General features: G+C 36.0%; 2 protein-coding genes across 9 annotated transcripts; one reads left to right on the top strand and one right to left on the bottom strand.

The window, feature by feature from the left end:
- Positions 1–385: 385 nt before the first annotated feature.
- LOC113523936 (uncharacterized) lies at positions 386–11,619 on the bottom strand. 6 transcript variants are annotated; one of them, XM_034304374.2, is made up of 17 exons: positions 11,465–11,619; positions 10,273–10,308; positions 9,032–9,076; positions 8,888–8,932; positions 8,741–8,779; positions 8,311–8,352; positions 8,075–8,128; positions 7,275–7,307; positions 6,127–6,165; positions 5,598–5,642; positions 5,368–5,412; positions 4,630–4,704; positions 3,199–3,261; positions 2,893–3,015; positions 2,395–2,445; positions 2,041–2,298; positions 386–1,585 (listed from the first exon to the last, which is right to left on the bottom strand). In XM_034304374.2, exons 2-17 carry the CDS (start codon positions 10,295–10,297, stop codon positions 1,578–1,580), a joined length of 990 nt encoding a protein of 329 aa, XP_034160265.2. In that variant the 5' UTR covers positions 10,298–10,308; positions 11,465–11,619; the 3' UTR covers positions 386–1,577. The 6 variants fall into 6 exon arrangements, with proteins under 6 accessions (XP_034160265.2, XP_034160268.2, XP_034160267.2 ...); XM_034304377.2 differs by having other exon boundaries at positions 386–1,589; positions 11,465–11,613; XM_034304376.2 differs by having other exon boundaries at positions 8,075–8,125; positions 11,465–11,613.
- Positions 11,620–11,687: 68 nt separating this feature from the next.
- Positions 11,688–26,420, top strand: LOC113526045 (ribonuclease E). Of its 3 annotated transcripts, none has more exons than XM_053234341.1 (17): positions 11,688–11,797; positions 13,155–13,193; positions 13,325–13,369; positions 14,040–14,084; positions 14,218–14,265; positions 14,414–14,461; positions 14,555–14,608; positions 15,072–15,116; positions 16,110–16,157; positions 16,253–16,306; positions 16,915–16,998; positions 17,470–17,559; positions 17,958–17,990; positions 19,267–19,368; positions 20,718–20,834; positions 22,600–22,650; positions 22,750–26,420. In XM_053234341.1, exons 2-17 carry the CDS (start codon positions 13,172–13,174, stop codon positions 23,265–23,267), a joined length of 1,404 nt encoding a protein of 467 aa, XP_053090316.1. In that variant the 5' UTR covers positions 11,688–11,797; positions 13,155–13,171; the 3' UTR covers positions 23,268–26,420. The 3 variants fall into 3 exon arrangements, with proteins under 3 accessions (XP_053090316.1, XP_053090315.1, XP_026768599.3); XM_053234340.1 differs by having other exon boundaries at positions 20,715–20,834; XM_026912798.3 differs by lacking the exon at positions 16,253–16,306 and having other exon boundaries at positions 20,715–20,834.
- Positions 26,421–26,949: the final 529 nt, after the last annotated feature.

Below are 26,949 nucleotides of genomic sequence, written 5' to 3'. Positions count from 1 at the left end.
TATTACCTACGTCCCCTTGATAAAATAATCCAATCTGAATAGGTCTATAGCTCGCATGGGACGACAGTCAATTGCAAGGCAAAAGAAGAGAAGATTTTCAGCCATTTCACCAACTACCATACTTTTAAGGATGTGGGAGGGAAGCGGAAGAACTCGGAACAAATCCCAGAGAACATGCAAAAGGTAAAGGTAATTTTGATAATATTATACAATCATTAATAATCAATTCAGAGTTCCTTGGGGAATACAAGTGTTTGTAACTACTGAGCACTTAGTAGCTACTCAGTAGCTACTGAGTAGCTACTGAGTAGCTACTGAGTAGCTACTGAGTAGGTATAGTAGATATAGATTCTTGTTAGAAAGAAAAACACCATCACACCCAATCTTTCAACCATTGTATTTTATTCCTTAAAAAAGGCCAGTGAACAAGCCATATACAGTACAATGGCTGGTTGTGGCAACCTTTGAGCCCACTTTCTTGATCACTTCTAAAGGAAAATGAGTATTTTTACTGATCTTACAGTTTATAACAATTTAACAATCTTACTTACTCTAGCCTACCTAGCTGTGGTGTAGTGTGTAGCTATACTAGCTGTCTTAATCCAAAGGTATTGCAGTATTGTGTGGACTATAGGCACCACAACACTGTGTTCAGAATGAATCCCCACCCCACTTCCCCACACTGACAACATCGTCAACATCCTCTGGTGGTTCAGCTCTCTGGACTTTTGCAGTGGTTACTAATTGTTGGCACTTGCTCCAGAACCCAAAGAGAAGATGGTGTTCAGGCTGGGTATGCCTGTTCCATTGAAATGTGTTCAGTCTCAGTCCTAAAACCTCTGAGAGATAGACGAAGCAAGTGCTCACTAGCTGTGGTCTTTAGCACCAACAGAAAAACTCCACGCCAACAAGTACTGCCTCTTTCTGGCACTTTCTGTAGCAGAAGCACCTGTGGATTCAATGTTTTTCAGGTCCTTGCTACAATGTTCCCTGAACCTTCAGTTCTCTTCATTGTCAACAAATCCCAATGTTCTCTCTCAGGTCCAGGGTAGAGGAGAGGTCGAGGAGCGAGAGAGATATCGGCTATTACAGTCAACAGATCCCCTGTATAAAGTGCAGGCATTTTTTGTCAGTAATAGCACATGCTTATGGCAATTCAGAATTCAGACCCTGCCTCTTTGGTGCTGAATTCACTGACCATGATTTCCTCACCTGATTGCTGAATGTCTGAAAGAGCAGCTAGCTAGTTAGGTGGAGGTGCTTCACTTGATGTATTAGAGCTAATAAAGAGTCCAGTCGAACTTATCCAAATAGCTAACTTTTCTAAGAAGACCGACCAGTAAAATTATCTGCATAAAATATACATTGTTTGAAAGTGAAGTAATCTGAGCTTGATTGCCTGCAATTTCTTTAAAAATTTTCTTTTAACAATGTATTTAAAAAGATCAATTTTACATAAATGTAAAAAAAGTAAAATAAGAACAAAAAACTTTAGATAAAAACATTAGAAAAATGATATGATCCATTGAAGTTCACTCATTGATGGAATCAGGAGTGATGCACCAGTGCAGATCTATTCATGGATCTTCCTAAGCATAAACAAACACACAACACTTTAACACCATTGAAATATTACCACTTTAGCAAACATTCATCTGGAAGTAAATCCTGCATTCTAAAGTAGATCATATATGGTTTAAAGTGGCTAATAGATATACCACACCAATTTCTATATTAGGACCAGTCTACTGAATATTCTAAAATATAAATCTAAATATTCTAATATAGTAATTCGAATAGATTTGATTAATGAGGAGCCAAGTTAGGCAAAAAAATTAATTTCCAAATTTGTCATTTCAGCCCAAATAAGATGAGATCAGACAAGACATATTTGGTGGCTGATTTCTCTTTTCTCATTTTCTGATGAAACTTTGGGAGGCAGGGCCTAGGGCACATAGTAATACTAAAGTGCACCTGAGAATCTAATTCATGTCATAAAAATGACTGCTTTCTATTAAGGCATGTTAAGTGTGTGCTCACAGTTGGTGTTGGTCAGGTCTTCCATGACGTATCTTGCGCAGCGCCACAAGGCTATAACTAGACGTTTTGCATCATATGTGCTGGTCGTGAACTCCAGAAGCTTCCTCATCTTCTCCTGATCTGTCCTCTCTGCTCGCACTTTCGCTGCTTTTTCATCTGATAATTCGAGGTGATCAAGGATTTCAGTGACATTTTTTATTCTGTCGATTAACTGAACACGGTTTTTCCTCAGAAAAAGCAGGTTTTCAATTGTAGTTTCTAAAAGGGTTTAAAAAAAACAGGTGAAACACTGACAAAGCTGGAGCACAGGAATGTTATTTTTTGGTTTATCTGATAGGGATTAAGTGGCGATACCTTCAATGTTCTCATTTCCAGTTTGAGAGTTGTCTATCTTATTGCTCTGTGCTACAAAACAGAACAAAAAAAAGAAATGTTAAATTTCTAGGAAAGACATTGGTGAGAACAGAAAACCCGCTGTTGAGAACAGAAAACCCGCTGATGAGTCATACACAGCTAGAGGGTGGAGCTATATAGTATCATACACAGCTGGAGGGCAGGGCTAGGTGAAATCATACACAGCAAGAGGGTGGGGCTAGATGGAATCACATACAGCAAGAGGATGGAGCTAGATGAAATCATACACAGCTAGAGGGTGGGGCTAAGTGAAATTGTACACAGCTAGAGGGTGGAGCTAAGCGAAATCATACACAGCTAGATGCTCGAGCTAGGTGGAATCATACACAGCTAGAGGGTGGAGCTAGGTGAAATCATACACAGCTAGAGGGTGGAGCTAAGTGGAATCATACACAGCTATGATCCTATTTTCTTACATGCTTGAATGGTAATATTTACCACACACTGCAGCATTGGTGGTCACGCGTTGGTTGACCACTTCATCGTTATTACGTCGATTCATTGGGACACCTGAGGGCTGGCAGGAATCGCTCCTTCCAGATGTTTGAACTGTGATGTTACCTGTTAATACAGAAAGCAATGTTACAATTTATACCTAACAATAATATCTGGGTGACATTTTATTTTAAGCCTTTATATGGTTTCTGGAACACATGCGCGAGTTGAATATCGAGTACTGTACTACAGTTAGATACATTTTCTCAAATGTCCAATTATAATTTTATGGAACATTTAAGAACTGACCCACAGGAACATTAACATCAACATGCACACTGGGTTGAACTGGAGCTGGAACAGGAATGTTACCTGTTGACAGAGAAAGAAATTTTTATAAATTATGGCCAATAAGCCAATAATATCATCTGGGTAACTCATCTTCTTAAGAATTAAGATTTATATACTGACACATGTAACACATGTATATGCATTATCATAGTACAAGCCATGCAAATATATACACATCTTGTAAACACATCTTGTGTGTGTATACATACACACACACACACACACACACACACACACAGTTTGTATATACATATGCTGTGTATATCTATATCTATATCTATATACACTGATCAGCCAAAACATTAAAACCACTGTAACCACTGAAACTGTAAGTTGCAAGGTGAGGTCTCCTTGGATCGGACTTGTTTGTCCAGCACATCCCACCGATGCTCGATCAGACTGAGATCTGGTGAATTTTGAGGCACCTCGAAGTCTATGTAATGCTCCTCAATCCATTTCTGAAAATGTTTGCAAATTTTGCAATGTTTAGGTAGGTGGTATGTGTCAAAGTAACATCCACATGAATACCAGGACCCAAGGTTTCCCAGCAGAACATTCCCCAGAGCATCACACTGCCTCCACTGGCTTGCCTTCTTCACATAGTGCATCCAGGTAAGCAACCCACACACACCCAGCCGTCCACATGATGTAAAAGAAAATGTGATTCATCAGACCAGGCCACTTTTTCCATTGCTTGATGGTCCATGTGCCCACTGTAGGCGCTTTCGGCGTTGGACGGGGTCAGCATGGGCACTCTGACCGGTCTGCGGCTACCGCTGTGATGCACTGTGTGTTCTGACATCTTTCTATCATAACCAGGATTGACTTTTTCAGCAGTCTGTGCTACAGTAGCTGTTCTGTGGTATCGGACCAGATGGGCTAGCCTTTGCTCCCTGTTGTGCTTCCTTGGACCACTTCACTTCACTGGTTGTCCTTCCTTGGACCTCTTTTGGTAGGTACTAACCACTGCATACCAGGAACACCCCACAGGACCTGCTGTTTTGGAGATGCTCTGACCCAGTTGTCTAGCCATCACAATTTTGGCCCTTTTCACAGTCACTCAGATCCTTATGCTTGCCCATTTTTCCTGCTTCAACTTCAAGAACTGACTGTTCACTCGCTGCCTAATATATCCCACCCCTTAACAGATGCCACTGTAATGAGATAATCAATGTTACTCACTTCACCTGTCGGGGTTTTTAATGTTATGGCTGATTGGTGTAAGTTGATAACAATGCACTCATCAAAACAGTATATAAATCCGCTAGTATATAGACGACTAATTCTTTATAGACGTATTATAAGGTAAGTTTACAGACAGCACTGGAATAAAGTGTTGCCTTTATCACACTTTTGTGAAATACTTGTGAAATAGAAACTGATGCATACAAACAGGAAGAATGGCTGGAGGAACTGATCTTTGGACATTAGGAAGAGCTTTCACGAACAGGCTTTGCACAGAATCTAAAGTGGAAACAAAAAAAACACGTCAAAACATTCACTTGTAATGTGGCATTTAAATGCTAAGTGCTTTTTAGCTGAACATACATCAATAACTGAGTAATTTCACATCATCTCCAAAAAAAAAAATTTTTTTATTTATTTTTTTGTACCCCCATTTTGGTCATTTTGCCGATTCCCACCCACTAGCTAGCTTTCCCCTCACACAACAGCTAGCAACGGGGAGGGAGGAGACTAGCTTTCTCATTTACTCCCTGGTCTAAACACACACTAATACCTTGCATATGTTCTGCATATGTTCTTTACATCACACACCTGTTAGAACAATCAAGCAATGCGATCTGAAGTTTACAGCAACTGCTGAAGGCCACAACAGATCAGTACACAGGAATATAATTCATCTCAAGTATTAGGTATTTTCTGTAGACAGAGCACTTTATCAGCAAAATGTTTCAAAAGAGTGGCTTCTGACCCCAAATCAATGCCACATGAATAGACCCAAAAATATTAAAATACACTGAAAGTAACACACACACTCACACACACACCCACCACACTGACAGGGCCTATAGTCAGTTTATTATTAATAAATCTTATTCTAAACAAATTAAAGTGATAACATGTTACCTCCACGCAAATAATTATGAAAGTATGACGTATCCTTACATTCTGGAGCCTTTTTAATCTTTTTTGCTGGATTCTGGCCTTGTGCTGCATGAACAAAGAACGCAAGCAATATAGACAACATGCTGATTGAATAAACATACACCAATTACATACATTAATTACATATATTACATACATATATTAATTAGCTACCAAGGCCTGAATTTCTTAACCAAAATATGAGATGGCACCAACATGCTTTTTTTAATTTTAATTTTTTTCTGAAATACCTGGATTAGGATTTTTTCTCTTCTTCGGTCCCACTCCTCCTTTCACTGCATAAATAAAGAATGCAAGTATTAAAACACACTAATAACACACATATCTGGACATGTTTTACAGCATTCAACAATGGACAGGACTCTTTAAGGCTGCATTCATCTGGCAGATACTTTTATCCAAAGCAACTAACAATTGAGCTGAAGTAGCAACAGTGGCAACAGTGGCAGCTTGGTACTGGGGTAATGGGATTTGAACTCATAACCTTCTGATCAGCAGCCCAGAACCTTAACTTCTGACACTGTGGTGTAACTCATCAGCTAAACCCTGAATTTAAATCTTGGCAGTTACCACTTTTTGGCCCCTGAGCAACACCCTTAACCCCTAACTGTTCCAGAGGACCTGAACCACGGCTGACCCTGTACTCTATAAACGCCTTCTAAGCTGGGATCTGTAAAGAAATCATTTCATAGTACTGTACATCAAAATATTATTATACACTCCAAACTGCTTTCATAAAGAACAAGAATGTTTACTGACCTGGATCAGCTTTTGGTTTCTTGTTTACTGTCTTCTTTCCTACACATCAAATGTTTCAAAATATAAAAATAATAATCAGATGTATGCATATAGGTATAACTTTTGCCTCCACAGCTGCATATCCACTATCAGTATAAAAACACTGCAGTTGTTTGGCCATCACACTTAAATTATTTACAATTTCATCTTATATTGCATGTAAAGTAAGCAAAAAATATTACATTCTATGATAACTGACAAGTAAAAGGAGAAAACATCTGAGAAAAAGAAAGGTGCCATCTCTAGTTTGATGTGTAACTACAGACAGGTTGGAGAGGAGAATGGATTTATTATTATTATTATTATTATTATTATTATATACAATTTCATCTTATATTGCATATAAAATAAGTATAAAATATTACATTCTATGACAACTGACAAGTAAAAGGAGAAAACATCCAAGAAAAAGAAAGCAGTGAAAGAGAAAAAAAGAAACCTGATAATAATAATAATAATAATAATAATAATAATAATAATATTTTGTTTCTTTTTTCTCTTTCACTCCTATATTTGTGAAAGCAATTGCTATTATTTAAAAAGGTAGAAATTTCATTTCTAATGAAAATGATATTTTGTTAGAAGAAAGACAAATAGTTTATCCGATCCAATACCTAGAACAAGTATCAAAACCAGAGAGAAATGGTTGGATCGGATAACAGAAGAAAAAAAATGAATGATTTTCATCTGATTCTGTAAGAGACTTGCTTGTATTTTTTTGTTAGGATTCATTCTGATTATATTTACACTTTACTCTATTTATTATATTTGCAGTGTTAGTGATTTTTGTGTAAAAGCTGTGGTTTTGTGTAAGTCGTGTTTTTAGTGATGCATTGTTTCCTGTATTTTCTGTGTATGTACAGTATGTGCTTCAGTCAAAAAAACAAAAAAAACTTAAAGCTTAGTAATTTTTAAAGAAAAAATATCAGCTTAGTATCAGTATCGGCTGCTACTCGAGGTTTCAGTGTTGATGTTGTAAAAAAGAAGTGGTATCGTGCCATCTCTGCGTTAATCAGATTGTCTGGCAGACAGACAGACAGACAGACAGACAGACAAACAAGACAGTAGATCTATCTATATATCTTTAATAATAACTTTAATAACCTGACCTGCTTTTGGTTTCTGGTTTGTTGACTTCATTCCTACAATTCAAGCATTAGAATTAATCATGAAACACTAACAGAGTGTGGTGTGGAAAAAAAAAAAAACAACCCAGAAAGAAATAGCTTCTCCTAGAAGCACAAGCATCAGAAGGATAAATATTCATTTATTATTTGGCAGCAAACGATCCAGACTAAGCCCCAAAAATGGTAAAGGATAAAAAAGATTCTAAAAAGAAAATAATGTGAATATATTTGAATAAATAACTGCATTTCTGATCTGCGTCAGCCTTGGGCTTCTTGTTTGTTAAAGTCTTTCCTACAAATCAAATGGTGCAATATTCAACATTATACATTAATATGGCATATAATAAACAAACAAACAAACAAACAAATAAATAAATAAATAAATAAGTGAATGAAGTTATGAAGAGACACTTTAAAAAGAAGGTTATGACCATATGGCCATAAGAAAGATAAGTATACAGCTGTAAGCAAAAGTTTGTGCACCCCACCAAAAATCACATTTGTTGATTTGTGCAGTGAAAAGAAGTAAACACAACCACTGCAGACAATTTAATTTCTTTTTATGCAATTGTTAATGCATGTTTACTTTATATTTGATGAACTTAAAAATAGAAAAAAATAATTTGGACTAAAAGCGGCTGATCTGAGCTATAACAAATATGGCAAAATATTACAAACTAGAGAATGTGAGCAAATCCTTGGGATTGAGGATTTATTTATTCATTCATTCATTCAATCATTCAGTGGGAGGGATTTATGAAATGTAATAAGAGTCTTCTGACCTGTGTTTGGAGTTGTTTTCTTTTTGGGAGGTGCAGGTTTGTTTCCTTTAACTTCTTGAACAAAAAAGGAAGAGTAAAACAATCTAAGATTAAATATCTCTAATGGACATTTGCCTGAAAATTTAAGCATATTTTTAAAATTAATATTCATCAGGCATCAATTGTAACATTAAGACCGTTTTGGAAACAATTATTATAATTATACTGTGAATGTATAAAAAGAGAAGCTTTCTGACCTGTAACTTTTTTTCCATGCTTTGGTCCCTTATTCACTTTTACTGCATGAAAACAGAGTAACAGATGGCAATTATTTGCAATACAAATCACGTTTATTAGTTATGTATGCTTGAAATACTAAATCAAATTTCATTGTATATTGAGCCACAAGTGCCAACAATCACCAACATGGGTCTGGGAAAGTGGGAAACACTTCTGTATTCCAGGGCATAAAAATGAAATGCATAATCAGAAAGCTCAGTTCAGAAGATTGTGGAAATGGTAGAAATGTTCAGCACTGTTACTGTAACTACAGGTCAGAATTGAAATAAGATCAGTTTTTTTCCTCAAACCCACCAGTGGCACGAGCGATTACAAAAATAAAAGAAAGAAACAAAATAAAGACATGCATCATTACTAAGAGGTTTTTTTTTTTGACCTGTAACTGACCTGGATTCGTCTTCGTTTTCATTTTCGAAGCCGCTTTAGCTGCAAAAGTAGGAGTGAAAAATGTAAATATTAAAACAATGCACTAGCTATTTAGCAACATCTTTTAACCAGGTCTGGTTCTGAAACACAGCACAAACAAATACTGACCTGTACTAGTCTTCGTTTTCTTTTTTGTAGCTGTTTTCGCTCTGACTGTGTGAGTGAAGAATGCAGGCATTAAAAATATGTAGCTATTTAACGGCATGTTTTAACCAATTCTGATGCTAAAATTCGCTATTAAGAAATACTGACCTGGATTAGCCTTCGTTTTCATTTTTGAAGCCTTTTTTGCTCCAGCTGTGTGAATGACGAATGCAAGCAATTAAACAATGCTATACTAAAGCAATACTAGCTATTTAGGCTATAAAATATATTTTAGTGTATTTTTATTCAGATTTTCAACACTAATTACAAACCTGAAATGGAGACTAAGTGTACCACTGCATTATACAGTTTGATATTTCACTTAACATCTAATTATCAAGTCCTGATAAAGGTCATCAGACGTGTTTAAGCAGCAAAACACAATACAAATCACAAGGTGTATACAAAAACTATTAAAAGCGCTATACAAATAACAGTGAATTGAAGTGAATGATAATTTGACTTTCACTGCTTAAACAAAGTAAAGCAGTGTGTACAGATCAGATAAAAATGACTGATTTGGCATTACAATCCTGAATTACTAATGTAAATATTGTCATAAGGATATGTAGTGCACTTTACAATAAATTTATACAGCAAAATGAGATCATATTGGTATTCTGGGGAAGATCTACAGTAATGGCAGATTAAAGTGTATTAAAATAACTTTATGTATCATACGGTACTATTAACGTTATTGCAAAACTAGGCACTAGGCCTGGGTGATATGACGATATAATAATTAACTTTATTTAAACTTTATTTATAAATACTACATGTGGTAGCTGAAAGTGTTGAACAATTAAGTAGTATAATTAAATGATGAATAGTGTTAGGTAATGTTAGCCTAGCTAGGTAACTAAAGTTCATGGATAATTTAAATAGATAACTCTTTTTATGTTTTTTTTTTCTTTCCTGTGTTATTCAGTACTGTATCCCATTGATTATATGTTAGCAATTTCCAATTTTTTGATTTGATTTGATGTACAGCATGATCCTGTGTGAGCTGAAACGGCATAATTTGCTTTAATAAGCACTTTTTTTAATCAGGTTCTTTGTTATGATTTTTTAAAATATGTGGCATGGAATAAAAATGACAATATATCTGTAATATATTTAAAAAAAATGAAAAAAGCAGTATAATGTACCATTGCTACAGTGTAAACAAACAGTGCACTATACATGAATGCTGTACATATAAATTGCAGTGACTACTTGGCAACTCTGCTACCAGGATGTTACTGTAGAATTTACGATTTACGAGGAAATGTTTTACCTTGTGTGAACAGAGACATTCAAACTGAAAGCAGTTTTTTTTTTAGACAAAAGATTATAAAAGATCTTCTCACCTGTACCAGTCTTTTTTGGTGGCATATTTTCACTTTCTGCAAGAACAAAATAAAAAAGTGTTAAATAATTGGCAACCAAACGTCAGGTTTTAGCCTAAATACACCAGTAAGATTGGCATTTTTCAACAGCTAATATCTGGATTAAATATCTGGGTTAATCTGGAGAATTTATATACTCGATTAAAAATAGGAAATCATTTAGGAACATTTATTACCTGAAGACTACACTGTTTTTATTCAGTCTTGATCTTAATCTCTAGTTCAGAGCATTTCTGTCAAGCCATGAACTCCAGCACAGCATCACAAAAGTCTGGTTTTGCCCTTTCAGAATCTGTCTGTTGATCGCCTGACCCAAGTGATTTTTTGATTTTTGATGTGGATTCTATTCGTCGATTTGGATTTGTTCAACTTTTGCAATGAAGTCAACCTGCATTTGCAACCATTTGACAATCATAAGAAAACTGTAACACAGCTCTCCTTTTGGTGTCAGTGAGCTCGTATGATAGCTACTCACTAACTAAACAAGTAAAAATGATAGATAAATAAATAAATAAATAAATAACATATAGGCCTACATGATGATATATGGAAAGTATTGAGTCATAGTTAAGTTAACTCAAACCAAACCAAAAAAAAAAAAAGGTACACCAGCTCTCCCTTTGCACCTTCGAATTCTCAGGTCTCGATTAAAGACTTTCTTCATGAATTTCTTCACGACCAAAAGGCAACAAGTCTACAGTCATCATTCTGAAGAAAGTGGCTGCAGTCAGACATCCAGTCTGAATCAGCTGGAGGCAAAAACTCTTAGTTTGGATTGATTTAGTCTTTGTCGCATCTAGTCCTTGATGATAATGGACATCATTAGTGAGTAAACAAGCCTGAATAAGCAAGTTACAAAGGCTTATGATTTCATGTGTTTTTAAAGGGTTTTATGGTACAGATTGAAGATTCAGTCATATTTCACACTGAGTTTCAAACTGCATCATCTAGTCTCCTACTGTATACTGCCTATAAGAGTGTAGAGTCAAATGCACAGCTGGATTACAGATGCAGTTAGGAGAAGTTGAGAGATCTCTCCATCTCTCTCTCTGACATGATTTACTAACTGTGCAACACAGGAACAGCACAAATGGAAACATGGAGCAGGAAGTTCAAACACACCGAGCTGAAAAACAAAAAGTATTCTACTTACACCTTTAATTAGGACAGTAATGCGCTGTATGTAGAAAAAAAACCCACTTTTCTCTGGAAGTATATTCGCTCTGCTGTTTAGAGGTTATTCGAATAACCGAATATTCAGAACATTCGCTCTGCTGTTCGCTCTGCGGATTAGCAGCTGAAAATGAAAGCTGTTTTTTACTGCGCATGCGCATAATTTCAACCCGGTAAAGGGGGGTTCAGGTAGTGCAGTAGAACACAGCTTTCATTTTCAGCTCTAATCCGCGAACAACAGCAGAGCGAATATTCTGCCAGAGAAAGGTGTTTTTTTTTCTACATACAGCGCATTACTGTCCTAATTAAACGTGTAAGTAGCATACTTTTTGTTTTTCAGCTCGGTGTGTTTGAACTTCCTGCTCCATGTTTCCATTTGTGCTGTTCCTGTGTTGCACAGTTAGTAAATCTGTCAGAGAGAGAGATGGAGAGATCTCTCAACTTCTCCTAACTGCATCTGTAATCCAGCTGTGTATTTTACTCTACACTCTTATAGGCTGTATACAGTAGGAGACTAGATGATGCAGTTTGAAACTCAGTGTGAAATATGACTGAATCTTCAATCTGTACCATAAAACCCTTTAAAAACACATGAAATCATAAGCCTTTGTAACTTGCTTATTCAGGCTTGTTTACTCACTAATGATGTCCATTATCATCAAGGACTAGATGCAACAAAGACTAAATCAATCCAAACTAAGAGTTTTTGCCTCCAGCTGATTCAGACTGGATGTCTGACTGCAGCCACTTTCTTCAGAATGATGACTGTAGACTTGTTGCCTTTTGGTCGTGAAGAAATTCATGAAGAAAGTCTTTAATCGAGACCTGAGAATTCGAAGGTGCAAAGGGAGAGCTGGTGCAGTGGTCAATTACCGAACCACAATTTAAATAAGGGGTGTAGAGGAAAACATCTGGGGCCAAACCTGGGGGAAAAAAAATATATATATATATATATATATATATATATATATATATATATATATATATATATATATACATATATATATATATACATATATGTATGTGTGTACACACACACACACAGAGTCATGTCCAAATACTTATGAACCTGACTCTGTGTGTGTGTGTGTGTATATATATATATATATATATATACACACACACACACACACACAGACAGGTCCATAAGTATTTGGACACTGGCCCCATTTTTTGTAATTTGGCCTCTGTACACCACCACAATGGATTTGAAATGTGATTGAAGTGTAGACTGCCTTTCTGAAGTAGAACTGCACATAAGCTCCAAAAAACAAAGTACTTAGTAAATAACTAATAGGCCATAATATTCCAGGAAATCCATCCCTAATCACTTAAACAGGTAGGAACCCTTCAAATGAATAAAACGGTGAGCAGTTTATGCTACAGCAAGTGTTTAGACCTCTCCTGACCTTTTTATTTATTTATCCAGTTTCATTTTATTCAGCCCTGTTTACACACAACATGTTTCTTGGACATTTGTTGATCAAGACATCAAAACTTTCGTTCTTGACGGAGTCTTAGCTGTTTAAGAATAAAGCTTGTTAAAATGTCTCAATTTTGAATATATGATTGCAAACTCCTTCCTAAAATGACTGTTAAATGATTCAATTATACAACTTGTCCAGGTAAACCTACCTTATATCTTATAATCGTGTACATTATTTTTGCAGGTGCAGAAAAGGAAAAGATGCCAAGGCACATTCCTAGAGGTTCGAAGATCTTTACTTCGTTCATGCAGAAAAAAAAAAGAATTTACTTTAATCATTAGTAGAACATTTTGAGTATATGTGTACATTTAAACCAGAATGTTTGAGAGTTTTTCTTTGTTTTATTTGTGCAGTGAAATCCAGGATGCCACCAAAAAGGAGACAAGAAGCTCATCAAGGTCTTTTTTTTAAACACCTGGGGCATTTTGTTGAATAATTATCCTCTACCAAGTGAAGCATTTCTAAAACCCTGTTCTGGAAGACCTTTATATTGTGTAGTTTAATATGATAATTAGTTGATATGTCAGATGGCGAGTTAGACACTAAAATATTGTCACAATGGAAGGGCTGAGACGGAAATGCAAATGCAGTGTTCACAGTTTAATGTTCCAAGCAAACAATTCCAAAATGAGAGACGGGTTCAAGGTCAAAAAACAAGCAAGGGTTCAGGTGATCGGAGTCAAAAACCAGGATAGCAATCAACAAACAAAGGCTTGGTAAGTCAGGTGATGCACACTGAGCGTTACTCCGCACTGAATGAATGTCCAAGGTCTGTTTACATAGGATGTGACTATACTTGGAAACAGGTGTGTGTGTGTGTGTGTGATTAAAATTCGGGAGATGATGAACATGATTGTTGAGTGTTGTGCTGGGGATTATAGTTTTTAGCAGCCATGTTAGTATGCTGTGATGTGTTCTGGGAAGTTGAGTTCAGGGAAGTGAGGAGACCTAACAAATATCTTATTCAGTAGTAATTTATTTTGGATTTCAGGATCAGATTCGACATAAAGATGCCACCAAAACACTGGTACATCTTTCTAATACTTGATTTTTTTTTTTATTATTTAGTCAGAGCCCATATGCCTCCAAGAAACAGAATGAAGACTAATACAGGTCAGTATTTTTAAAAAACAAACAAACAAATAAATAAGTTTACAATAGAAAAAAAAACTGGGAAGGGGATTTCAGACTTTTTTTTTTCTTCTCATCCCCAATATTTGATATTGTGTCACTTTTTTTGTCCAAGGATTTAGAGGAAACACACATCACACAACAAGAACACATTCTAACCCGGGTCAGAAGACACTTTATTTTTATTTCTTTTTCAATAGATCTGAGCATATTGAATCATTTCTCATTTATACTTGTGTTTTAACACTATCAGACATTTTTTTTCTTCTCATCCCCAATATTTGATATTGTGTCACTATTTTTTGTCCAAGGATTTAGAGGAAACACGCATCACACAACAAGAACACATTCTAACCCAGGTCAGAAGACTCTTAATTTTTATTTCTTTTTCAATAGATCTGAGCACATTGAAACATTTGTCATTTATACTTGTGTTTTAACACTTGCCCAAGGTGCCCAAGGAAGAGGAAACTTCCATCACAGAAAGAGGACAAATCCTAATCCAGGTCAGATTTTCATTCCCTTTTCCATAAATCTGAAGACAATGTATATTTTAAATCATGATTATATAATACAGTCTCTCTGAACATTCTTGACAAACATAGTCAGGGCTGTCAGGGTCAAATTTTCTTAACCCTCAGGGTTGTGGGTGGAACAATCAAGTTGCGGGTTGTATTTTTTTTTAACTTAAAAAAATACTTTTTTAATTTTATAAAGAGTCTGTAGTCTGGAAACACAGACATTGTATCCACAATGTACAGAACAATTGTTCTGTTCTGTCCATTGTATGATATATATATATATATATATATATATATATATATATATATATATATATATACTGATTGAATGAGTAGATCACATGAAGTAGTGATTCTAGCTCCCAGGCCTGACATGTCTGAAGCAATGATTATGTGATGTTAGCTTTTTTAATATTTGCATTTTTTAAATTTTTTTTGGTTAATGCAGGGAAAAGAGGGGTACGGCCAAACCAAGGAAGAAATCCTAATCCAGGTATTTTACAAAAAAAAAAGAGCGTAGTAATAAAGATACCAAACTATCATGTCTTTTGTACATTTAATAAGTATCTTTTGCCTGGAAATGTAAACAGATTATACCTTTGAAAAATAAATTAAGGTACCTAATTGGCACAAAAATATGGAAAAAAACATGGAACATCATACAGTTCTGGATTTTGCTTTTTATATAGAAAAAATGTACTTTTATGCATTGATCATTCTAAAAACAATAACGGAAATTGTACAGATATGTAAATCCCTATAAGCAATAATTACACATACCTAGGAGTAAGGTGTGATACAAAATAAATAATGAGGACATCTCCATGCCGTCAAGAATACCTGAGGAGACCTTCTCCTTTCACCTAACCACACACACACACACACACACACACACACACACACACACAATAATTACTAAGTTTGCTTCAATCTGTAACGAATCCGGCCTCTGTGGTTCCCCCTGATCGTCACCAGAGGTCACCATCACCCGAGTATTGACTTTCCCCTCGAAACTACATTTCCCATCACCCCGCACCCAGCACTGATTACGAGCTCACCTGCAGCCTATTACCGAGACTACTTAAGCCTCCGCCTCTCGCTCACTCACTGCGAAGTCTTGTTTTGCCCCGGCTGACATTTCTGAGCGTTTATATCTTCTCTGTTGGATTACCGTGTTTGACCTTGGACTGTTTCTTCTCGTTTCTGATTCCTTGCTGCCTGCCCTGACCATCTGCCTGTTTGATCACTCTGCCTTTGTTTTGCCTCTGATTACCCTGTTTCGCTGTTGCCCGACCACGCCTGTACGACTGTGTCTGCCTTTTATTAAAACGCTGCTAATGGATCCCCATTCTGTTGACTCCTCGTTACACAATCACAGGTCATAATGTTAGTACTGGTGAAATTCCTTTATATTTTCAGGGATTTCAGACATTTTTTTTCTTCTCATCCCCAATATTTGATATTGTGTCACTATTTTTTGTCCAAGGATTTAGAGGAAACACGCATCACACAACAAGAACACATTCTAACCCAGGTCAGAAGACTTAATTTTTATTTCTTTTTCAGTAGATCTGAGCACATTGAATCATTTCTCATTTATACTTGTATGTTTTAACACTATTGCCCAAGGTGCCCAAAGAAGAGGAAACTTCCATCACAAAAAGAGGACAAATCCTAATCCAGGTCAGATTTTCATTCCCTTTTTCCATAAATCTGAAGACAATGTATATTTTAAATGGATATTATATAATACAGTCTCTCTGAATATTCTTGACAAACGTTCTCAGGGTTGTCAGGGACATAATTTTATGCCAGTTTGGGTTTGTTCTGGAACAAGGTTATGGGTGGCATTTTTTTTTTTTTTTACTTGAAAGAAAAACAAACAAAGGTTAAAAATAGTCTGTGGCCACCATTTTAGTTTCAAAGCAGATATTCAGAATTATGTGTAATCAATTTCTGGTAAAAAGGCATACTGCAGATACTGCAAATTAGAAATGTGTGCGCACCACAGTGAGCCTGTTTCCCACACAAAGAATTCTATAAAGAAGAAAAATGCATCTCCAATGCCCAAAATTTTTGGACTAGTTTCATGATATTTAGTACAATTATTGGCACATAGCTGAGTTAAACATTTTTGCTGAGACCTGGCAACCCTGAGGTTATCATCTCAAAGAGATCTTAGAATGTAACTTTGCTATTCTGGCCTTTATAATTATTCAGGTATGAAAGTTAATTACATCAGGTAGTTCATATAGCAGGTCTTTAATGTTTGCATTTTTTTATTCATGCAGCGCACAGACAGGTGCAGGACAAAAGGAAAATCATTGTTCAGGCAGTAAAGAGCCCGAGGCCACCAATCAGGAAAATCATGTCAGGTCAGATGACTCTCTTTTTTTTTCTAAAAAATATATAGAGTAGCTAATGGGGTGTTCTATCTATACAAAAAAAAGTTGATTAATTATACATTTTTAATAAGCAATTAATAAACACCATTTCCTCACCATATCAACAATTCCACGTGTAGTTTCTGATATACAAGTCCTTGTCATAGTAACAAGTAGGTTGTTACTATGGAAATAAAAACATACTAGATTGGCCTCATTAAAATAAACCTGTGATTTGCCTTACAGCTAGAACTACTGTCCGAGCTGCTGTTATAGAAAATTAATCAACACCTTCTGACGAATTAAATAACAGTTCAAAGAAATTTCACCCACTTCTATATCAATTGCTGCTATTGTTAAACAAACCTTCATCATCTACAGAGTTAACCAACATGTTAACCCTTCATTACTGTTTATAACAACAAGTCTAACGTCTTTTTTGTAATTATTTCCTTTATGTAGCGGTGGAGATACTTAAACAGAAACTGAAAGCTAATCGAGTACTGATGGTTCGTCCCAGAGTCCAAAGGACAGGTCGTCCTGTTCATATGGGTCAGTTGCTATCTAATCATGTGATAAGTTTTCATGGTACATATACTGAAATTATCTAGCATCTAGTCATCTAGTGAGGTTTCTCAGACCTGATGTTGAAGCTGGATAGATACTATAATATAGATACAGATGCTATAATATAGATATAAATGCCTGTAAACACCTGGAGCTTTGAAAAATGTGTCTGCAAAAGTGAGGACTTCAAATTTTTCCAATTTTTCCACACACACACACTCAGATTGGAGTTTGCAAAACATTAATAATTTCTAATTCTCTATCAATCCCAGGTCACATTGTCACTACAAGTGAATGTTATAACTAAAAAAATTCCTGCATCCTGCATTTTTCCATCACCTGTATTTGATATTATGTTTTAACTCTCACCTTTTTTTTCCAAGGAGTTACAAGAAAGAAAACAAGAAAACGTTCAGGTCAGAAGACAATTTCTTTTCAATAAATCTGAGCACGGTAACATAGCTTGGTCCAAACTAGCCAATGTGAATCTTCTCGTTAATAAACCACACGTTGACCCCTCCGATCTTTCCAATTACTGTTCCTTCTCCAACACACCTTCTATAGTGTTGGAGAAAGATGTTGTGAATGTAGCTTTTAAGTAGGAATATTTTAGTGCGGTTTCCACAAGAATCATAGTACAAAAATCAGCGCTGACTGAAAAGTGATTAATAACCGACTGCTTGCCTTATATTATGGTCAGTTTTCTGTTTTGAGACTGTTAATGCTATTGCCAATGATATTTTATTAGGCAGGCTTGCATACATAGTCAATAAGCAAGATTTTTTTTTTCTATCTTACGTGACAGATCATTACCAGTTTGTTAGCAGTAATTGAGATTTTCAGAGCCGAAAAAGTGCAATATGGTGTCCCACAAGGTTCAGTTTTAGGCCTCATATTGTTCTTCACCCTTAATCATCGTTTAACATTTTAAACAATCAATAATATCATACATCAATAATAATCAATAATAAACATCAGTAATATTTAAACATCAGTCATCTTTATAACAGTAATCTGCAGACGCTAGCATTTCTTTTTTATTTATTAAAGAATGACACGTTGTAATGTTTATCTGTTTATCATTTGTTGTTGCGAAACATCCACAAAACAATTCAGTTCCTGCTTGACTTATGTTATAGCAGCTATAAACAGTCATTCCCTCACCAGCCTCTGGTTTTCTCCTCTTGTGAAGTTATTAAGATTTTTTCTTAAAAATTGCAGCTTTTCATGTTGGTAAGAAACCACAAACAATTTCCCATGTCAGAAAACTTTACAGCTTTACTGTAACTAAGTGCTGACACTGGAGACTCCTTTCATAAATGCTAAATAAACTTCTCCTTAGCTTATGAACACTTACACATTTTAAATCCGTTTATGTGGAGCGTCCGCTACGCAAGTGCCTGTTTCACTATAGTAATAATAACGTATTAAAACGCATAAATAGAAGCCTGTGAATTTGCAGCTGGAACTATTGTAAGAGTGGCTGTTATAGAAAATTAATCAACACCTTCTGATTCAAGAATTTATGAATGCTGTGGTATAAGAAGCAAATAAACAAAAATTGTGTTTAAAAAAATAATAATACAAAAATTGCACCCACTTTTATATCAATGACTAAAAACTGTTTTTTGTTTAATCTAACAATAAGTCTTAATGTCATAACTTGACTTAACTGCTATTTTCTTTATGCAGCGCTGGAGATACTGCAAGACAAGCTGAAATCTAATCAAGTACTGATGGTTCGTCCCAAAGTCCAAAGAATAACTACACCGGCGGTGACTGTCCATCCTGTGGGTCAGTTGCTATTAAAGTGTTTCGTATTCATATGATACTTTTATACATACTGAAGTCATTTTCACAAGGTTTGAAAAGAACACATGGCTTCATCCATGAGAATGGGGTTAATACAAACCACACAACACTGCACTTCGTATTATCACTGTTACCATCTATAAATATACTTTGCTTCTATATCCTGATATTGCACTCAATACGGTCACTTTATACTGATATTGATATTGCACACAATACGGTTATTTTAAACTTATGGCAGTAGACTGACTGTTCCCCGCCAATGTGACTATGGGTCTGATGTGAACCAGTGTTCCTGTTACTATTTAGTACCATATCCATTCTTAGCACAGCTAAGACTCATGTAGCTATTAGATGTGATTGTGATGATGTGTAATTGATATGATATGTATATTTACATTTTTTTGACATTATTTACATGTGTTATAGTTACATTTATTGTTCGTTATTTTTTTATATAATCTATTAGGCTTGGAATTGATGCCTTTTCCACTTGTCAATAATCAGGAAATTTTATCAGTAATTTTCAAACACAGATACTGGCTGCTGCATCACATCATTAAATCTATAGCGTACGCCTATATGTATACTATTAAAACCATGCAAACAGTGTCATATCAGGAAGACCCACTAAATGGAGCCGTTTTATGTGTCAGAGGAGTGATGGGGATCATTTATATCTACAGGACTGTTATGTCTCCCCCCTGTGGTCTCTCTATTATGCCAGGCATTATTAAACTAAATCTAATAGACTACAGTGTGAAACAGCTAGCAAATACAGTACCCATTTAAAGGTAGTTTAAAACCATCAATGTCTCAAAGATGCATCAAAAGTGAAGATCAGTAATCGATATATTAATGTTTTGTTACATCCCTATAACCTGTATATCACAAGTGTTTTATTCCTTAAATATTATTTTGCATATAAGCATCAGACATTGGGAACGCAGACCTCGGTTAATTGTGTTTGTACAATGACAATAAATCTGTTATATTATTGGATTTGATACATATCAGTCATATGTGGTATAACCAGTTAATTCTCTTTAATCAGACTTTGTGACTTTGAGATTTGTGAAGTTTGAGCTTCTCTTCATGAGTTACAAAAATGCAAATATTAAGGCTATAATGCAAATTTATTTATAAAGTAAATATCCTTGTGTTGAAATAAGATGAAAGTTGTTTATTGCCACTTCAGTTCGAGCTCATTTCTATACATGCCCTGTGTTTCTTACAAACTCTGCATTACTTACGAATGACAGCTTGCAGTGAAGTGTTATCCAGATATTATTATCAACCATAAATGATTCAGTCGCTTTCTATATCAGCAGCTACTGTCCATGCTCATACACATGCAAGAACAGTTTCCTACCAACCACCACATCGAGCGCATCGAAACAGGACTCCACATTCCAGCCAACAAGTGCCCAGTGGTTCTGCAGCCTCTGGTAAATATTATGCTTAGTATTCAAGAATGTTCAAAAATATTATCATGTTAAATTAATCAGTAACTGAAGCCTTCCCATGACCACCACCACCATGAATTCTGTGTTACACCTTGATGTATGAGTATAGAGACCACCAAAAGTCAGCGACCGGGTAAGATGGACATTACACAGAGAAGCAAGTAAGAGGTCAAAGGCAACTCTGAAGGACCTGGGGAGAGATACAGAGCTCGGATGGCAAAACCTGTTGACAGGTCAAGCTCTACAAATCTGGGCTTAAATGGAAGAGTGGCGAGCCATATAAAAAAATACCATTTGGAGTTTGTCAAAAGGCATGTAGGAGATGCAGCAAATCAATCCTCTGGCCTGATGAGAAAAACATTGAACAGTTTGGCTTTGGCACAAAGCTCTACATTTGGTAGAAACTCAACCCTGCTCATCACCCTGAGAACATCATCTGCACGGTGAAACATGGTGGTGGTAGCATCAGGCTGAGAGTTACTCTTGGTCTCTTCTGCTTTTCAGGCTAATACCCTCCTTATCTGGTCTTATTGACTTTTGGTGGAGGCCTCCTCTAGGCATCATGAGACTTGTATTGTGCCATGTTTCTTCCATTTTTTATTACCAAAGAACCAAGGTTGATTGATCAACTTATATTGATCCCCCTCTCCCCTTAATATTGTATGCTATTTTTGTGTAGATTCATGACATTTAATCCCAGTTACAATATATGGCCAAAAGTATGTGGACACCTGACCATCACACCCATATTTAATTCTTCCTCAAACTGTTGTCACAAAGTTGGAAGCACACACTTGTATAGAATGTCTTTGTATGCTGTAGCATTACAATTTTACTTCACTGGAACTAAGAGGCCCGAACCTGTTCCAGCATGACAATGCCCCTGTGCACAAAGCGAGCTCCATGAAGACATGGTTTGCCAAGGTTGGAGTGGAAGAACTCGAGTGTCCTGCACAGAGCCTTGACATGAGTGCCTGACCTCACTAATGCTCTTGTGGCTGAAAGAGCACAAATCCTTGCAATCTAGTGGAAAGGCATCCCAGAAGAGTTCTAATATTATTATAACAGCAAAGAGGGGACATCCTCCATATTAATACCCATGGTTTTGGGATGGGATTTTCAACAAGCACATATGGGTGTGATGGTCAGGTGTCCACAAACCTTTTGGCCATATAGTGTAAGCTACAGATAAAACAATGGTTTAGGGAAGATAATAGACAATAGAGAAAGTGAGGGAGATTACTTATAAGCAAGTGTTTTCATGAAAGTGGTACAATTTTTTGACGTTTGTCTGTCTCTGTTGGAGGCTAGATTTCTTCAGGGGAATCTGGTGTAGGGTCAAAGCTGCATGTTATCCCACTGAGGCCTGCCTTGCAGCTGTGTGATTTTTTTTTTCAGTCTAGCTCCGTTCTCCATTCATGTGTGATCCCATCTATTCCCAGCTTGTGTGTGTGTCTGTGTATGTGTGTGTGTGTGTGTGTGTGTGAGAAACACTGTTGGTAAATTTCCACTTGACTTGGTTTCTGTGTTGAATCTGAGACATAGCTGGAACCTCTGTACTTCAGCAGCAAAAAACCTAAGAGTGTATACAATTGTTGTTAGTCAAAGACCTTGGCTAAACATTAGCTTAAATTTGGTCCCAAAATGAACCACGGATTGTTCAGGACAGGATCTTATTTAATAGGCTTTCTCTATGTCTGTCTTCTATTGAAATTATAGTTTGTACTTTATTTGATCTGTTTTATAGCTCAGAGCCATAAGATGGACAGCTCTCAAGCTGATAATGAGAATATTGCAGGTACGTGTAGTAAATGCCTACCATATGAGCTAAAGCTAACACACAAATGAATTCATCTTGTGTTCAAGAGTTTTCACCCATGCTTTTGAACCTTTTCAGAAATCACAGACAAAAGCCTGCTGTTTCTAAAGAAGCACCGAGCCGAGCTAATCAATAAAGTAAAAAACGTAGTCAGAATCGTAGATTACCTCGAGCTATCCAGTGAAAATGCAGCGATTGTGCGAGCACAGGTGACGGACCAGGAACGGATGAGGAAACTTCTGGAGTTTACAACCAGCAAACGTGCTGCAGAGCATCTGATTAAAGTCTTGGTGGAACAAGTAGGTGATGTCATGGAGGATCTTAATGAATTCAGCAATGCTGGAGATGATGCTGGAGATGATGTAGAGGATGATGGTGGGGATGATGATGGAGATGATGCGGAGGATGATGGTGGGGATGATGATGGAGATGATGCGGAGGATGATGGTGGGGATGATGCTGGAGATGATGCGGAGGATGATGCAGGGGATGATGTTGGGGATGATGCGGAGGATGATGGTGGGGATGATGCTGGAGATGATGCGGAGGATGATGCAGGGGATGATGTTGGGGATGATGCTGGGGTTGATGATTAATTGTTTGATTTTTTTTTATTGTTTGTTTTTGGTATTTTACTCAACCTCAACGTTCACTGACAATTTGTTCAGCACTATGCAATAATTTTTATTCTTAATCCCATCAAAAGTGATTTAAAACCAACCAATTTGTCTATATGACAATTATTTTAGTCTATATGACAAGTATTTTAGATCCATGAACAGCCAAAGCACAAACATTTTTCATGTTATATTAACCATTTTTAGAATGTTCTAACTGACCAACAGGTTCCTGACCCTGGTCCTGGAGAACCCTGTGTCCTGCACATTTTAGTGTTAGTTTAGGGCTGATTATTTGAACACTACAGTGTGCAGGACAGGGGATACCCAGGGTTGGAAATGTGTGAAAATCACTAGGTTTATCACTAGGGGGCGATGGCAGCTTAAGAACCAGGGTCTGTATAGACGTCAATTGGAAGTGTCTGTGGACAGACAATTCTAGCATCCAAACGTTTGGATAGGATAGGATAGGATTACACACATGAGCCACTGTTAATGCTCTAGCAGTGCAGGTGACCACAAGATAATAAACTGGATTCAGATGTCAGATGCAGAACTGTGATGGTCCTTTTGCCCCAAAATACCAACAGGGTCTAATTACAAATTGCTAGCCCCAATTCTACAATGAAACAAATAGAAATAAGAATCTTAATAGTTAAACTGTATAAAGGTTTGTGAGATCTAGGCCAAGCTCTAAAACATCTACTTAACCCATTGGCTCATTACCATTATCCCCTCAATATGTAAAAAAACGATACATATATTTCAAAATATATATTAGAACCCTCTTTTTCCAGCTTCAAATGGCTTGCTTTTCACCCAGAAACAGCTCTCTGGTCTTCCTGTTGGTTTATCTTTTTCAACAAAAAATGCAGTCTTCACAGGCAAAACCCAGGGCTCAAACCAAGAGTAGACATTCAAAGCTATTAATTCTTTAAACAATCAATCTATCAAAGCATACCCGGGTAACAAGAAACACCTGTCAGTCACTTTATAATATTTTTGATCAGCTGAAAAAATGGGTGGGTTCAAACAAAAGGTGTCATGCTGTAAGTTGTTTAATACATCTAGATGTAACATCAGGAAGTGAAAGCTGAAATTCTGATCCATCATCTCATATTTATCTTTTGATCTCAATCCCAAATGTCCAAAAAATATACAAAATATACAAAATATACATATACAATATGCCCAAACCCAAGACCCAGGTCTAATACCCAAACTGTCTAACAAAAATCAACCCATAGCAGCAAGTCAAATGTTGCTTTATTACATCGGAAAAACATGGATCTGGCAACCCTGTCTGCATATGGGTACAAACTGTGTTATGATACTGTATGTTTATGGTATTATATGCCATTTACATTGGAAATATGAACATCTTTACTTACCATTAATACATACCATGGAAAATAATATAGTCTTTTAAGTGTGTTTTAATATTTCTGTCAAAATGAGAGATGATCATGAATATATGTATTTGAACTGGCAACCCATTTATTAGTTTACAGTGAGTGCGTTAAAACAAAATTTTATTTGAGTTTGACTGTGGCAATTGGTGTGGAATTGGGAAACTTGTGCCTTTAAGTTAAAGCACAGCTGTTGCCTTGTGAAAGATGCTGTGTTAGACAGTATGCTTCATTTAACCCTAATTTAGAACAAGATAAATTGCAATTCTGCAAATGATACAAAACTACATTTATCCACATATGCACATTAGGACTATTTTTCCATGAAAAGACTTTAAGATCTGCAAAAAAAAAAAAAAGCTTACATAATATCATCATTACTTGAACGCATTAACTGGCGGGTGGGGTATATAATGAATAAAGACATTTATACAACAGTGCTGTTTGACTCTAGATTTTGATTGGTCAGTAGTTACGGCTGCAGGGTTTATATTAACCCATTTTTTAAAAAGAGTTACCATATCTATAGTAACATCACACAAGTAGCTTAAAAAAAAGCTTGTAATTGTTGATACAATGAAATTTTCTGTTAGGAGACTTTTATGTAACATTTATGGAAGGAGTCTACAGTGTAAAGCTATAACAGAGAGAAGAAAAGAGAGAAGAAAAGAGAGGCTGTTGAGGGAAAGACTGTTTATAGCTGCTATAATGTACTATATGTGAGAACAGGAACTAAGTTGCTTCATAGATTTTCCACAACATTAAAAGTAACTATAAAAAATAAAATGCATGACATTTTTAATACATCATTTTAATTGCTGGCAAATTGCTGTGCTATAAAAACTCCCAGGTGTTGATTATTTGATAAAACAGCATGCTGCATTATATTTTATCTATTTTATATTTTATCTGCATTATATTTTATCTAAAAATCCAGCATCAATGTAACATGAGCTCACGGTTGACCGGATTTATTGCCGCACTAATACACTGAACAAACTTTATGTAACCGCATATAACCAAAGAGTTCATACAAACACATGGCACAGTGTTGTTGTGTACCATAAATAAACCACACAGGAGAACACAATTACCAACGCATGCAAGAAATGCATTAGTAATAGAGGCGAGAGGGATTTGAAGTAGCAGCTAATAGTCAGGGTAACTTAATTAAAAAGACATAACAGCTTGCTTTAATCAGCCACATGGTTTTTCAGCCGTAAAGGACATCTGTTCTCACAGCACTTGAACTCTAAAAACAGCTTGTACCTACATGTCTGACTAAGCATTCACACTGGCTTTGCAGAAAGTGTTTAGAAAATGTTCATATTGCATTAATTCAGCAAAAGTACATGTATAAAAAAATAAATAATTATAAAATAACTTTAGAGTTGTCAGGTTAGTAGTTAATGCATCAATACTTACCTAGTATCTACCAATCTGGAGAATTTGGGGACTTTGGAGAGTGTTGTTATTTTGTAATTATATATAAAATGATTTTTTTTTTTACATTTTCATTAAGAAATACAGATTTTTCTAATTCCATTCTCTTAATCAGTCAGACATTTTGTTTTTGTCCTCGATGCTGTGCATTCGATATGCACTTTAAGGTATATCTTTTAGGTGTTGATCACTGTGTATTAATAAGAGAGAAGTACACTGATTGAGAAACACTGTTTCTACCACTGTTTACATTTTTTTTGTTATCTTGTTATTTTGTTATAAATGTTCTAGCAGGACTAATCCCTTCTGTCTTTCAAAGATGAATAGACATTAATACAAGGTTTCATTTTTGGGATCTACATCATCTTATTTGCTATTACCAAATGTCTTAAAGCAGATTATTTTGGACTTTTGTGGAACTAAGTGCACCAGCACCACCAATGGCAAAAGACCAATCTAAGATCACACCAGGGCATCAAGAAACACCTGTCAGTAACATGTTCCAATATTTTTGATCACTTGAAAAATGAGTGGGTTCAAACAAAAAGTGCCATGTTCTAAGTTGTTTAACACATCTAGATGTAAATATCAGGTAATGAAAGCTAAAATTCTGATCGATTGTCTCATATTCATGTTTTGATCTCAAACCCAAATATCTTCAGTGTATAGCAAAAAAACAACAACCCCAAAAACTGGCCTTGCCGTTCCAGTACTTTCAGATGGCACTGTAGAATTCTGTTAGTGTAGCACAAAAGCAACATTTGTTTAATTTAAAACAGCTTTTCTCAATACTAATGCATGAAATAGAA

The sequence above is a fragment of the Pangasianodon hypophthalmus genome, chromosome 5 (assembly GCF_027358585.1).
Source record: "Pangasianodon hypophthalmus isolate fPanHyp1 chromosome 5, fPanHyp1.pri, whole genome shotgun sequence".
Lineage (NCBI taxonomy): Eukaryota > Metazoa > Chordata > Actinopteri > Siluriformes > Pangasiidae > Pangasianodon > Pangasianodon hypophthalmus.
This window is presented reverse-complemented; position numbering and strand designations above follow the sequence as displayed.

Excerpts from the sequence above, each read along its gene's own strand:
- LOC113523936 (XM_034304374.2), bottom strand. The coding sequence starts at position 10,297 with ATGCCACCAAAAAAGACTGGTACAG. Across the intron at positions 8,933-9,031 it reads GAAAACGAAGGCTAATCCAG|TCAGAGCGAAAACAGCTACA; the intron begins GTCAGTATTTCT and ends TCACTCACACAG. Across the intron at positions 4,705-5,367 it reads GATTAAAAAGGCTCCAGAAT|ATTCTGTGCAAAGCCTGTTC; the intron begins GTAAGGATACGT and ends TTTCCACTTTAG.
- LOC113526045 (XM_053234340.1), top strand. The coding sequence starts at position 13,172 with ATGCCAAGGCACATTCCTAGAG. Across the intron at positions 20,835-22,599 it reads CAGTGGTTCTGCAGCCTCTG|CTCAGAGCCATAAGATGGAC; the intron begins GTAAATATTATG and ends TCTGTTTTATAG. Across the intron at positions 22,651-22,749 it reads TGATAATGAGAATATTGCAG|AAATCACAGACAAAAGCCTG; the intron begins GTACGTGTAGTA and ends GAACCTTTTCAG.